The sequence below is a fragment of the Gossypium hirsutum genome, chromosome D10, assembly GCF_007990345.1.
Source record: "Gossypium hirsutum isolate 1008001.06 chromosome D10, Gossypium_hirsutum_v2.1, whole genome shotgun sequence".
Taxonomy (NCBI): domain Eukaryota; kingdom Viridiplantae; phylum Streptophyta; class Magnoliopsida; order Malvales; family Malvaceae; genus Gossypium; species Gossypium hirsutum.
Window position 1 is genome coordinate 56,228,404 of NC_053446.1, and position 14,623 is coordinate 56,243,026.

A 14,623-nucleotide genomic window follows, 5' to 3' on the forward strand; every position below is an offset into this window, starting at 1 on the left:
TCATTGTATCCTCGAGGTTAATTTACTTGGAACTCGTTTGCACACTGAAGATAAGTGGGGGCGAATATAACCTTAAAGATAGTGGCTTGATACACGCCTTAGAGCATGTCCTATTTCTTCTTTTCTTTTCGAGTTCCGATCGTGTGTTCGAGTTTTTTCCTTACCGGATTTTTGTACTAACAATTTTAAGGTTATATTTCATGATGACTACCACAACACATGAAAGTGGAACACTAAGGGAGTTGGCTTCCAACTTTGTTAAACTTGATCGTTTTGATGGTGGCAATTTTCGACGATGGCAGAAAAACATGCACTTTTTGTTATCAACTTTGAAGATTGCTTATGTTTTGGATACTCCAAGACCTGAAGAGAATGAAAATGAATCTGTTGCTGCAACCCGAGAAAGACAAAAATGGGACAATGCTGATTACATGTGCATGGGCCACATATTGAATGGTTTATTTGATGGTTTGTTCGACACCTACCAAAACGACGTCACCGCTAAAGAATTATGGGACAAATTGGAGGCAAGATACATGACCGAAGATGTTACAAGTAAGAAATTTCTTGTCAGTCGTTTCAATAATTATCAAATGGTTGATGGTCGTTTTGTTATGGAACAATTTCGTGATATTGAAAAGATGCTGAATCAATTTAAGCAATATGATATGAAAATGGATGAAATGATTGTGGTATCCTCCATAATAGACAAACTTCCTCCATCTTAGAAAGACTTTAAAAGAAGTCTAAAACATAAGAAAGAGGAAATATCTCTTGAGGCTTTGGCAAATCATCTTCGTATTGAAGAAGAGTATCGAAAACAAGATCAGAACCTAAATTCTGAAAATACCAAAGTACATGTTACGGAGGAAGTACAGACTACTAAACCATTCAAGAGAAAGTTCAATCAGACTGATAGAGCACCTAAGTTCAAAAAGAAACAAAAGGGCTCATGCTATCATTGTGGAAAGCCGGGACATTTCAAGAATGAATGTCGATTTTTAAAGAAGAAATCATCTTCTAAGGCTGATAATAACGAAAAGTTTGTTGCAATGATATCTGAAATTAATATGGCACAAGATGATAATACATGGTGGATTGATACCGGAGCAACCAAACATGTGTGCAAAGACAAAAGCATGTTCACAAAGTTCACACAATGTGAAAATGACAATGTCTTGTACATGAGAAATTCTTCCACCGCAACAATTAAAGGCAAAGGGTCTGTTGAACTACAATTCACTTCTGGAAAGGTTTTAACCTTAAATGATGTATATTATGTACCAGAAGTTAGGAAAAATTTAGTGTCTGGAAGTCTGTTGAATAAGTTTGGTTTCAAACTTGTTTTTGAGGCAGATAAGTTTATTTTGTCTAAGGGAGGAATTTTTGTGGGAAAAGGGTATATGTATGAAAGCATGTTCAAACTTAATATTATTAATAAGAATAAAAATACTATTTCTGCTTATATGGTTGAATCATTTTGTTTGTGGCATTATAGATTAGGTCATTTGAATTATAGAAAATTGAATGACATGTATAAATTAGATTTAATTCCTGTTTTTAATAATAATATTGAAAAATGCAATACCTGTATGTTGACTAAAATTACAAGAAATCATTTCCCTAAGGTTAAAAGGAAAACAAAATTGCTTGATTTGATACATAGTGATTTATGTGACTTGCATAATACTCCTACATTAGGTGGAAAGAAATATTTTGTTACTTTTATTGATGATTGTTCTAGATATTATTATGTATATTTATTGCATTCAAAAGATGAAGCGCTTGATAAATTTAAAGTTTATAAATCTGAAGTTGAACTTCAGTGTGAATCATTTATCAAGTGCTTAAGATCGGATAGAGGTGGAGAATACTATAATCCAAGTTATTTTGAACTCACTGGAATTGTCCATCAAGTTTCAGCCCCTTACACACCACAACAAAATGGTGTAGCTGAAAGGAAAAATAGAGTCTTGATTGAAATGGTAAATTCAATGTTATCATATTCAGGTCTTGGACAGGGTTTTTGGGGAGAAGTTGTTCTAATAGCTTGTCATATATTGAATAGAGTTCCTAATAAGGAAACTAAAATAACCCCCTATGAACAATGGAAGAAAAGGAAACCAAACCTTAATTATTTAAAGGTTTGGGGTTGTAGAGCTATTGTAAAAGTTCCAACACCTAAACATAAAAAGTTAGGTGAAAGAGGAATTGAATGCATATTTATAGGTTATGCACATAATAGCAAGGCATATAGGTTCATAGTAATTGAACCAAATGATTCAATTTCAATTAATACGGTTATTGAATCAAGAGATGCTATTTTTGATGAAAATAGATTTAATTCTATATCAAGACAATTACAACCACAACAATTGATTCATTCTTCAAATGAGAATGAGATTCCATTGAAACAAATTGATAATAATGATGAATCTTATCAAGAATTAAGAAGAAGTAAGAGGATTAAAAAGGTTAAAGATTTTAGACCAGATTTCATTATGTTTCTTGTAGAAGGAAAAGGTGAAAGTATATGCAATAAGATACCTTATTGTTATAATACCGAATCTGATCCTATTACATTTGAAGAAGCAGTGAAATCTCAAGACTCTGCTTTTTGGAAAGAAGCAATAAATGATGAAATGGATTCAATAATGGGAAATCAAACTTGGATCTTAGTTGATCTTCCACCAGGTTCCAAACCAATAGGTTGTAAATGGATCTTCAAAAAGAAAATGAAGGTCGATGGAACCATTGATAAATTTAAAGCAAGGTTGGTAGCAAAAGGTTTTACACAAAGACAAGGTATTGATTACTTTGATACCTATGCTCCAGTAGCAAGAATTGCTACAATTAGACTATTAATATCACTTACCTCTATATATAATTTGGTTGTTCACCAAATGGATGTTAAAACTGCATTTTTAAATGGTGAATTGGAAGAGGAAGTGTACATGGAGCAACCGGAAGGATTTGTTGTTCCAGGACAAGAGCATAAGGTATGTAAGCTTGTTAAATCTTTATATGGGCTTAAACAAGCACCAAAACAATGGCACCAAAAGTTTGACAAGGTTGTTTTAGCTAATGGCTATAAAATAAATGAATCCGATAAGTGCATATATAGTAAATTTGATAATGGAAAGGGTGTTATAATTTGCTTATATGTAGATGACATGCTCATTTTTGGCACGGATTTGGAACAAATAGAAAACACAAAGAAATTCTTGTCAAACAACTTTGCTATGAAGGATATGGGTGTAGCAGATGTTATTCTTGGGATTAAAATAACCCGAGATGAAAGCACTATAGCTTTATCACAATCACATTACATTGAAAATGTGCTTAAAAAGTTTGATCTTTTCAACTGTATACCAGCATCTACACCCATGGATCCTCAATTAAAATTAGTATCTAATGCTGGTAGGAAAATTGATCAATTGAAATATGCAAGTCTAATTGGTTGTCTTATGTACATAATGACTTGTACAAGACCAGATATTGCATATGCTATTGGAAAATTGAGTAGATACACAAGTAATCCAAGTAGTTTGCATTGGCAAGCTTTAAATAGAGTACTTAGGTACTTAAAGAAAACTATTAACTATGGATTGTGTTATAATGGATATCCTCCAGTTTTAGAAGGGTATTCGGATGCTAGTTGGATTACAAGTTTGGAAGATTATGCATCTACTAGTGGGTGGATCTTCATTCTTGGTGGAGGAGTCATTTCTTGGGGTTCCAAGAAACAAACATGTATTACTGATTCCACCATGGCAGCAGAATTTATTGCATTAGCCGCTGCATCTAAAGAAGCAGAATGGTTAAGAAATTTGCTTTATGATGTACCTTTATGGCTTAAGCCAATTTCACCTATTTCTATCCGTTGTGATAGTGAGGCTACTCTAGCAAAGGCATATAGCCAAGTATATAATGGAAAGTCTAGACACATTGGATTAAGACATAGTTATGTCCGACAATTAATCTCTGATGGAGTGATCACTATTAATTATGTGAGGTCAAGTGAAAATTTGGCAGATCCTTTGACAAAAAGTCTTGCTAGAGATGCAGTAAAAAGGACCTCAAAAGGGATGGGATCAAGCCTATTAATTAGAGTCACCCATGATGGAAACTCGACTCAACACTTGGTTTAACGTCAAGTCTTGAGTTCAATGAGACAAAGTACATCATTAGTATGTGACTGTTAGCACTATAAATAAATCCATCCTAAGATTAAAGTGCTAGGTACCCGTAATGATAAGGGAAGGATGAGTAATGTACTCTTAATAGACCCATAACATAAATATGTTAGAGTGTTATAATTACAGGAACACTTTTGATGGGATCTACTTATGTGAGTGGAAGTGTGGCCGCTTCTAGGAGCTTAAGGGCTTGGCTCTGACAGCACTCATGAAAAGAGGACATAGACACATGGCTATAATAGTGTCCCTAGATACTATGCATTGACTGATGTTGAAATCATTGTGTGAGATGTGTTCAGTTAATCAAATGGAATAGTTGGTTCAAAGCTTAGTCTACCATACAATTTCGATTAACTTTAACATGTTTTCACTAAGTGAAGGTTCAATCGTAAGACACCTTTATTTATGCAAATTGATTTCCAAGAATATCAAAATCTAAATATTTTGAAAATGGGGGGAGATTGTTGGAATATTTTCAAATATTTATAGTATCCCAATAACTATAAATGAATGGGTGTAATTAATCAAAAGATAAAACTTTTGGTCATTGGTCAAAAGTTATATCATTTGATTTTTTAAAAAAGAATTATAACTATTCAAAAAATATTATTCGAATAGTTACAAAATTAAATGAATAATTATTATTATTATTTATTTATTCATAAAGACATCTATTGAAAGATGTCTCTATGAAGAGACATGAAAATTCCTATAAATAGGAATGGGATTTCATTTGGAAATCATATCAACAAATTCTAATATTATTTCTTCTCTTCCTTCATCTGCAGAAATCCTTTGTAGAAATTGAGTTTTTATTATACATTACTCAGTGCATAGTGGACTATTCTCGTCAGTGCAAAACGCAAATAGTCATTGGCTTCATTGTATCCTCGAGGTTAATTTGCTTGGAACTCGTTTGCACACTGAAGATAAGTGGGGGCGAATATAACCTTAAAGATAGTGGCTTGATACACGCCTTGGAGCCTGTCCTATTTCTTCTTTTTCTTTTCGAGTTCTGATCGTGTGTTCGAGTTTTTTCCTTACCGGAGTTTTGTACTAACATTGTGGCCACCCCAACCAACTACGCCACCACTAAAACATGGTCTCTCCCACCGCCACCACCACCCTATGATCATCACCCCACCAACATGTTAGGCCTCCATAACATCTTCCTTATAGCTCCACCACCACAGGAAAACCAACAACAACAAGCCCCACCGCCGCCGCCGCCACCACCACAACCCTTTAACCAAAACTACAACTTGACTGACACAAATCTTTGGACTTTAAAGAGAAGCACCGCCCAAGAATCAATACCGGTTTTCCAAAAGAAAGATGGAGCCTTGAATAATGTTGAAGAAGATGATGATGATGAAAGTGGTGCTGCTGGTGGTTGCTTCAAGGTGTGTAGAGATTGTGGGAATAGGGCAAAGAAGGAGTGTGGATATAGTAGGTGTAGGACTTGTTGTAAGAGTCGAGGGTATGATTGTGCTACTCACGTGAAGAGCACGTGGGTGCCTGCTGCTAGGAGAAAAGACAGGAAGGTTTTAGTGATCGGGGATGATGACGGCGGCGGAAATGGTGGTTGGTCTTCCGGCTCCTCTTCTTGTGGTGGTAAAAGACAAAGGGTTTTGAATTTGACTTCAAACGCTGCTTCCAAGTCCTTGAATTTTGAAGCAGGCACTTGTCACCAGGGTTTGCTTTCTCTTTATCTTCTTCTTTCTTTCATAATCTTTCCTTCCATTTTTCTTCACCTAAGTATCAAATTTATTGAATCCATGCTGAAGAAACCATTGAATTCAGGATAAAACAATGCTGGGATTCTCTTTTTTTTTTTAATTAATGAATGATTGAAATGTATAGGATTTATTGAATTTTTAGTGTTCAATGGTTGCTTTCAATGTATTGAATTTGTTGGGTTATTGAGTTCTCATCTAAGTCTTTCAACTTTAAATATATAACTAAGCTAAGATATTATGCAACTGAATGATTTATATGTACTAAATTTGTTGAACTGTTGTTTTACCATATATAAACTGTTCTCTGTTAGTATAAAACTGGGTATTTTGTTAATTTCCAGATTCAGGATTTAAAGAATCCTTACCGGTTCGAGTTCAAGCACCGGCGGTTTTCAGGTGTATTCAAGTGACAGCCATTAGTGATGGTGAATCAGAGATTGCATACCAAGCTACTGTGAATATAAGTGGCCATGTTTTCAAGGGGTTCCTATATGACCATGGAGTCGATGTGAAAAACGAGTTTCCTTGCATTTCGAAAGTCGTTTTTGAAAGCAGCAGCAGTGGAAGGGATAGAGATTCATCTTCTCCGGTCGTTGATCCAGCAAACACCTTTGCAGCCTCCGGTGACTGAGGATCGGTTTAAGGTACAATCTTTAGCACTCAACATGTAATGATGTTTATGTAGGTTCTAAATGTGATAGTTTATGTGCTTGATTACAGTGGAAAAATGAATCAAATAGGCCTAACAATGTGAAGGTTACTTCATACCCCATAAATCATAGGATTTTAGAGTTTTATCTTTTCTTCTTTTTTCTCCTTTTGCATATGCCTTCTATGAGATCAAAGACGGCATCGTTGTGAAGCTTCGTGAATGAGAAGTGGTTCTTGTTCTAATGTCACCATCCATCTTTGGTAAAAAAGCAAAAGATTGTATTTGCCATGATCTGCACTTCACTTTAGTGCTAGGCATATTTCCAAAATAGGAAAGCACATTATTTGCATAAATCTTCATCATGTTGCTGATATGCATCCTCAAAAACACTTCTGGGTCCGCTCGCAGCATCGGATTCCTACATCAATGCATGAAATTTCATCCGGTTTACATTCGGAATTTCCTCAATAAAGATTGCATTATCTTTTTATTTTGTACCATACACAATGATTAGCATACATGTCAAAAAGTTTAGTGCCTGTTGTTCGTGTGCTTTGCTTGGTTTCATTGCCCTGTTTCCAGCGTGCGTATATTACTTAGGCACAACCATGAGAGTCATATATGGATATGTATTCAACACAGATATACATTCAAACAATCATACCCCATACATCCGGAGTAACATGTTTTTGACAAGCTGGTTCTCTCTTATTCCCCCTTTTAACTTTCTGTATGTATATGCCAGGACATGAGCAGGATTCAACCAAGCCAATTTTGGTTGAATGCACATATATTATACTACCTACAAAATTCATGCTTTACTTTTTTCTTTAAGAAGATCGCAGTCCGAGATAAGAGAAAGGTTGTGTATGCTGAGATTTAAACTCTAGATTTGCTGGATGTCAATACATCAAATCCCAAGTTCCATGCTTTCCATTTCAACCCTATAAGAAGTGAGATGCCGTTCTCTGCTCTACGAACCTCGCAATCATCTTCGACTTAGTTTTGGCCGGTCACAAGCAATGCAAATTGCGCTTTGCTGTTTTAGAATCCGGGTCAGTTGCTTTCTGCGCTCAATAACAGAGAGTCTCCATAGAAAGAATTAAGCTTCCGATTTTGAAGAGTTTATTTGAATGAGATGTTAATGTCAGTGATTTAAGGAATTGAAAGGTTTCCAATATATAAGTGAATGATGTATGCATGTTTGTAGTTATATAAATGATTTTGGGCAGATTTCTTGTTCTACAAGGAAGACTCATCTTCTAGAAATGCTGCAATTATGAGTGAAGAAAACACTTGAGAAAAAAACCAGGTGAAATATTTGCCATTGAATCTAATACATGTATGCTTGTATTAAAAATTTTCTAGTCTTTATTTCATTAAATATTTTTTTATATTAATTTATTATTTTTTAAATGTTTATAAACTAATTGATTGTTAAGTACTAAAAGGAAATATCTGAATTCTTTTAGTAAAATATTATCTTCAAATCATTAAAATATTATTATAATAAATTTATTATTATGACTATTGAAAAATGAATAACTTGTAATAATGATAACTAGTATTTGATTAAGAAGTGAAAAGGAAAATAAAACAAACATTATAATTATTTTTTGTACAATAGCTTATATAAAGAATAAAGAAGATTAAGAAAAAGGAAAAAGATATTTTTCGATAACTTTTTACTTCGTATATTAAACATGAGAAATGATGGTATGAAATTATAATTTTAGATCATCCTTATCAAATCTGCTTTATCATCTTTTGTTGAGAAGGGATAAGAATAATGTAAAATTACAGTTATATGCAACACAATCCCTTCAGTATTAAAGATATGAGGTGTATACATTTTTGACAAAGTTGTAGGGCTTTTGTTTATGAATTGAAGGTAAAGGAAATTGGAGCAATAAAATTGAGGGAAGCAGCTGCAGCATCCCCACGAGAGTTGGGATGAACATTTGGCAGCATAACAAAGTCCACAGGCGGGGGCAAATCCATAAATGTCAGGTCAGGACAAGTGGTTGGCCACATTTTCCACCTTGTCAAATCAATCGCCTTCATTTTTCTTCTGGAACCTTCTCAGGGAACAATGTCCTTTGGCATTGGCAGTTGACTACTTTCTTAATTCATTAATCACACAGTTTTGCCGACAACCTTACTGTTGGTTGGAGTTATCCATTAATATCATACACCAAGATTAGAACTCCATGAGAGGAAATAAAGTTTATATATTTGTTTTAGCACTGCTGTTAATGTAATATAAAACAAACAAACAAACAAAAAAAACCCACTCATCATATGAAAATTTCATGGAAAGCTCAGCGTGGGGTTTACTCGTGTGGGAGGAGGACAGGTCTTAGAAATGGGCCTTGTATGCATCGGAAACTCACTACTAAATGATGTGCATTGTTTGCTGCTGCAAATGCCAATGTTGATTGACGTTATCTTTGGAAAATGATAAGAGTGGTCCACGCATTCATTTCTTCAGTAAGATTTAATATCATTTTTTAAAATTTATCAATAAAATCATATTAAATTCAATAGCTTGTTATCATACAAACACTGTGTAGCAAAATTTTTCATCTTCAATATATATAAAAGCAACTAAATGTTAGTTTAGTTCAAACAAAACCCTTCCTATACATGATAATATCAAGCTAGTTAGGTACAAAAAAAAGAATGAATTCTAATGTTTCACCCTTTGAACAATTCATTTACATTTGAAACAGCCTTAACAACTGTGTTTGCAATGTTAACCTAAACCTTCACCTCGTGTCAATGACGGAAGTCATAAACCTTTTCTTTTAAGCACTCGCATCCCTGAAAAACGATCGGGTGTACACTGCTTCCGAATTGAAAATCTTGTAAAGATCATGATGGCATTTTCAAGTGTCTTCTATGAAAACTTTGAAAATGAAATCCCGGAAACGTTTTGAATACAACTTCGGGTCAACAGCAGAAATCGAAGTTGGATCATATTGCATTGATTTATATGCATGCTCAAGCTTCTTGCTAATATCATAGTCTTGTAGGATGTCTATTATACCAAAGAAGAGAATGACATCATACATTACACCAGTTGGTTCTCCAACCACTTGGCAATCGTTTTTCCTCACCGTCTTTTCGGCTCGAGCGACCATGTCTATACCTAAACTAACCGGAGACTGCCTGCATGTTTTCATATCGAAATATTCATGTCATGTAATGTTTTAGATCCATAAATCATCATGTTAATGGCAATCAATTTTACCGTGTGGAGTTGATAACAAGCTGATCATTGCTATCTTCGGATAGCCGAGGAGCTTCTCCATTTTCACAATCTCCATTTCCTGCAAATTAAGTCCGAAAGATATGTTAACCTGTTGAGCAACCATTGATTTCAAAGTCATGGAAATTTTAATTTCCATTAGATAACTAGAAATAAACCAGTAGGTGAGGAAACTCCAGAAGTATGAGGCGTGGAAACTTCACGAAAGTGCAAACCGATCAACAAACTGTAGTCCATAATTCTCTCGTTTTCAAGAAAGTCACAATCTCGGTCGACTTGACTGCACGAAAGGAATGGAAGAAATATTAGGTAACATGAACCTTAATAATAAAGAGGTTATTAGAAACTAGAATCACCTGCAGAACTCTTTGAACCACAGTTTCTGCAATCGAAATATATAATTGAGATCGAGGTCTTTGAGGGTTGTTGTCGAGTCAATCTCTGCTTCAGGTTTAGCAGTTGTGCGACCTTGGAAAGAACCTTTCAAGTCGAAGCGCCTATGAATGGCAGTGTCGGTACAGAACAGATTCCCCATTACAACAAATCGAACCTGACTCATTGAGATCACAAGTGAAGAAAGTATGAGATTTATTTCCTAAATTTTATTACCCCAAAGATGTGTTTGAAGTTGCATTGACACTACCTTTTTCTGTGTCGACCCGGTTAATTTCACACAATGAAGACCGAAAAATTTGGTGACTAGAGTGTCCTTAAAGGACCGAACATGATTATAGTAGGCCGGAAGCATTCTTATCAGAACCTGCAAATGCAATAGAGTCCGCAATGATGATTATTCAGTCATCAAGAAAGTAATGCAAAACTACTAGAAATTGCAGGTTTACAGGCTCATCACAATAGAAAAAAGCAATAAAAACTTACTTTTACTTCTGCCTTCTTCATTGTCTTTATCATGTATTTGTCATCATTGGTCAAGTAAAAAAAGCTTCCACTTTTCCCGGGGGATGAAAGTTCCCGAAGGGCATCATCCCCACATATCGAAAGCATGTAATCAGCTGCATCTATATCGAACAATTTCCTTAGGGTCCTGGAATTGTAAAAGCAATGACATGTTAGGAAAAACTTGTAATGTAACCTCTTAATGGTGGTATCATATTCATATCATATAGTTCAAAAGTTATTATCATGCAATGAATTGGATGAAGTGAATAATTTAGTATTCTTCCATTTGCATACAGCTATTTTCATGATGATGTTATCATACTATAGTAGCACGATCAAGAAGAAACGGTTCTTCAAAGAATGATTATCTTTTTGAACAAGCAGATGATCCAGTCTCGAACCTAAATACAAGTGGACAGTAATCCTTCCATTTGAATTCAGAAGATGGATGAGGCGGAGTGTGCTTCGATCCTTCAGGCGGAAATCTGGTCCAAAATTTTTCCCTAGGATCAAAGGCTGATGTCTTCAAATCAAGGGATAAAGCTGGACCAGGCCTCCCAACAGAGTGTCTACAATTTAACCAGAGAACCAATACATGCATGATTAGAATATAAATTATTATATCTCAAAACGGAATCGAGTTCGATTTCAATAAATCTTCACAACAAAATCAATAAACATAATCTAAAAGGCAATGCATATAGCGACAAACATAACCTATACCTTCAGTACCAAGCACTTGCATGATTACAACATAAATCATTATACCTCAAAACAGGAAATGAGTTCAATCTTCGCTGCAATATCGATAAACAAATCTAGAAGGCAAAACAACATATACCGAAAACAAATAACATTTGACATTTCATAACCAGAAGAAAAACAACATAGAAGCTGATAAGATACAAGTAAAAACCAGTACCTGATACCAAGTTGCAAGTTAAGCATAAGCTCAAAATTCTTGTGGCCTCTGGATATTGTCTGCCCTTGCCTCCTCGTTGGTGGCTTCTTAAGCTGTAGAGAACTCCCTCTTGCAACTGAATCTTCAAGGTGAAGTCTTCTCACACTTCCATCCCCGTGTCTTGTGGTTCCTTCACTACCAAAAGAAACACTTCCACCATTGAAATCTGAACTCATACTAAAACCACTTAAACTCCCATCAGACCTTCTTCTTTGTTTCCCATCTTTCTCTTTGGATATTGCAAACCAATTTGGCATCTTTTCTGAAGGCCAAATTGATACTTTCTCACCACCACATATCTTACAGTCTTTCAGATCCTCTAAAAACACCTGTTGAGGATCCCAATCAAATTTCTCAGTTGGAGAATCAGATGGATAATAAGTTCCATTTTGATCTTTACCATCTTTACTCCAAATACCAACAAAAAAGCTCCCATCTGGCCATTTATAAGTCCCATTCCCTTTAGGAAAACCATCCTCCCAAAAGCCATCATACCTATTCCCATTACTCCAAATCATTGTTCCATTGCCATTTATCAACCCTTTCTTCCATTGACCAATATATTGGTTCCCATTCTTCCAATGGTACCTCCCATATCCTTCCTGGAATCCACGGCGCCATTCACCGTCATAGTAATCCCCATTCACAAAACTAATAGTCCCTTCTCCTTGTTTTAAGTTCATAACCCAAGTCCCTTTATAAGTTTCTCCTGAAAAGCCAGTGTAAGTCCCTTTACCATCCATAAAACCATGCTTGAATTCACCTTCATAAGTAGCACCTGAAGGCCAACAGAACTTGCCTTTCCCCGTTGTTTTCCCTTTGAACCATTCACCAACATACATACATCCATCAGTCCATAAATACTTCCCATTGCCATGAGGGCAACCATTACACCATTGGCCTGTATAAAAGTCACCGCTAGGAAGGGCTTTTTCGACATCGCCAACTTCAGCAGCCTCTTCATCATCAACATGAGCAACTGACATTGCTGTAAATTTGCTTTCTTCTTTGCAGGTGCTTGAGAGTTCTTAACTTCAATTTCAAATTCCTTTTTAAAGCTTAGCTTTCTGCTCATTCCATAAATTAACAAATAAAAACTATATCTTCATTCAAATTCAGCATCTCTTCCTCCTTTCTTTAACCAATAAATCAAAATATCAAAAGAAAAAAAAATTGTCTCTCTTTGTCTCTTTTGTCTTTTCTCTTTGCATCAATGTGGGGTCTTCAGGAACACTAAAAAAATGAAGAAAAACAACAATTCTGAAACTGACCTTGAAGAGAGAAAATTGGAGGGAAATGGAATCATCTAAATAAACAAATAAAACCAACACCAAAAATCCAATCTTTTTATCAAAGTTTTGAGCTTTCTGGGTTGCTAGTTTGTTTGAAGAAATGCGAGATATAAAGCCAAAAAATTGGAGAAAATGGAATAAAACTGGTTTCTTTCTCTCTTTTTTCTGGGATTTCTTTTTCCTTTTGGTTTGGTTGATTGAGATCATAGAACAAAACCATTTTTGCGCAGATTCTCGGATTTGGTTCCTAAAATAACTAGCTGGCCAAACAATTGGAGGGAGAATAGTAAGGGTTTCATTGCCATTTTTAGTGTCTGAAAAAAGAGTCTCTATTACCACTAATTTTAGTATATTATTATCAGTACTTCTCTCAAGTTGGTTTATTTTTCTTCTTCAATTTGCAAATTTATTTATGTAATTAACGTTCTTGTTAGACAAAGTCTTATGTTGATTTTTCAATTTTCCAAATTTTCTCTAATCTTTTGATTGGAATTCAATTCGGTGACAACATCATAAACCAGTGCTTGAACATGCATATATATATAGTAATAGTTATCAAAATTACTACAAAGCACTTGCATTAAATAATAATGTAGGGTGTGCACTACTATTAATACACCAAATTAATCCATCCAATCGATTTTTTATTAATTGGAGTAATGGTTATGATCACTTTATTTACATATATCAATTAAAATTCAGGATACTTCTCAAAAGCAAAAAATATAAGTACCTTCAATCAAATCAATGTATTTGAAAACATCCATCTCCATCCAAACTTTATTATCAAGCAATTTGGAGAAGAACTCACACTTTCCCATATTGAGCTTGTCTCCTTCAGTGGACAACCATGGAGTTCTCACATTGTTCAAAACAGACCCAAATTGCAAAATGGACGTATATATAGAGGAGCAACCAAATTCCAGTCCTTTTTAAAATTAAAAACCAGACTGAAAACATGTTTGTCAAGGGAGACAGAAAGAACAAAACAGCGAACACTGTCTGACTGGGGACACATTAACTTAAAAGGTTTGGCTGGCCATTGTTGAAACACGTCTCTCTCTCTAATGGTGTGATCTTATTGCAATCGTGCACCCTTGCTCGCTATGTTTCAGGTTCAGACAAGGCGAACATTGAAAAATAAACAATAATAAAAGAAGTTGAAAATCCCTGAAACCTTGGACCCACTTTTTGGTTGGATTCATAATTAGGATGAAACTTGTCTTTTTCTTGCCCATTTTCTCTGTCGAAATTATTGATATAAGCTTAATTCTGGTTTTAAAGTGATTTTAAGGAAAAAAAAACTTTTTAAAGGTGATGTGAAAAAGGTATAATACTTGAATTTTAAGGGTTTCATAGTATTGTTAAAAATTAGAGGTGAAACTTATTAACCGGTGTTAATATAATGATAAGTGATATTACACTCTCAAAAAGAGAATGTAAATTTGAAGACGACATTATTAAGTGAAGTAATCAAACGAATATAAAAAAATTGAAAATAAATTATGGATAATAGCTAAAATGTCCTTTTTTTTACATGACAATGTAATGATACATGAAATATAAATTTTAAATATATTTTAAGTAATTAATATAAATTATTTGTAAA

At 34.6% G+C, this 14,623-nt stretch overlaps 1 protein-coding gene and 1 pseudogene across 3 annotated transcripts; one reads left to right on the forward strand and one right to left on the reverse strand.

Moving 5' to 3' along the window:
- Window positions 1–5,172: 5,172 nt before the first annotated feature.
- Window positions 5,173–8,984, forward strand: LOC107915152 (protein SHI RELATED SEQUENCE 6). 3 transcript variants are annotated; one of them, XR_005919784.1, is made up of 5 exons: window positions 5,173–5,894; window positions 6,280–6,582; window positions 7,336–7,645; window positions 7,823–7,902; window positions 8,482–8,979. XR_005919784.1 is itself a non-coding variant. In XM_016844304.2 (3 exons), the coding sequence occupies exons 1-2, from the start codon at window positions 5,348–5,350 to the stop codon at window positions 6,567–6,569; spliced, it is 837 nt and encodes a 278-aa protein (XP_016699793.1). In that variant the 5' UTR covers window positions 5,173–5,347; the 3' UTR covers window positions 6,570–6,582; window positions 7,336–7,984. The 3 variants fall into 3 exon arrangements, 1 of the variants encoding a protein (XP_016699793.1); XR_005919783.1 differs by having other exon boundaries at window positions 7,336–7,902; window positions 8,482–8,984; XM_016844304.2 differs by lacking the exon at window positions 8,482–8,979 and having other exon boundaries at window positions 7,336–7,984.
- A 176-nt stretch (window positions 8,985–9,160) lies between these two features.
- Window positions 9,161–13,310, reverse strand: LOC107915151 (phosphatidylinositol 4-phosphate 5-kinase 6-like; annotated as a pseudogene).
- Window positions 13,311–14,623: the final 1,313 nt, after the last annotated feature.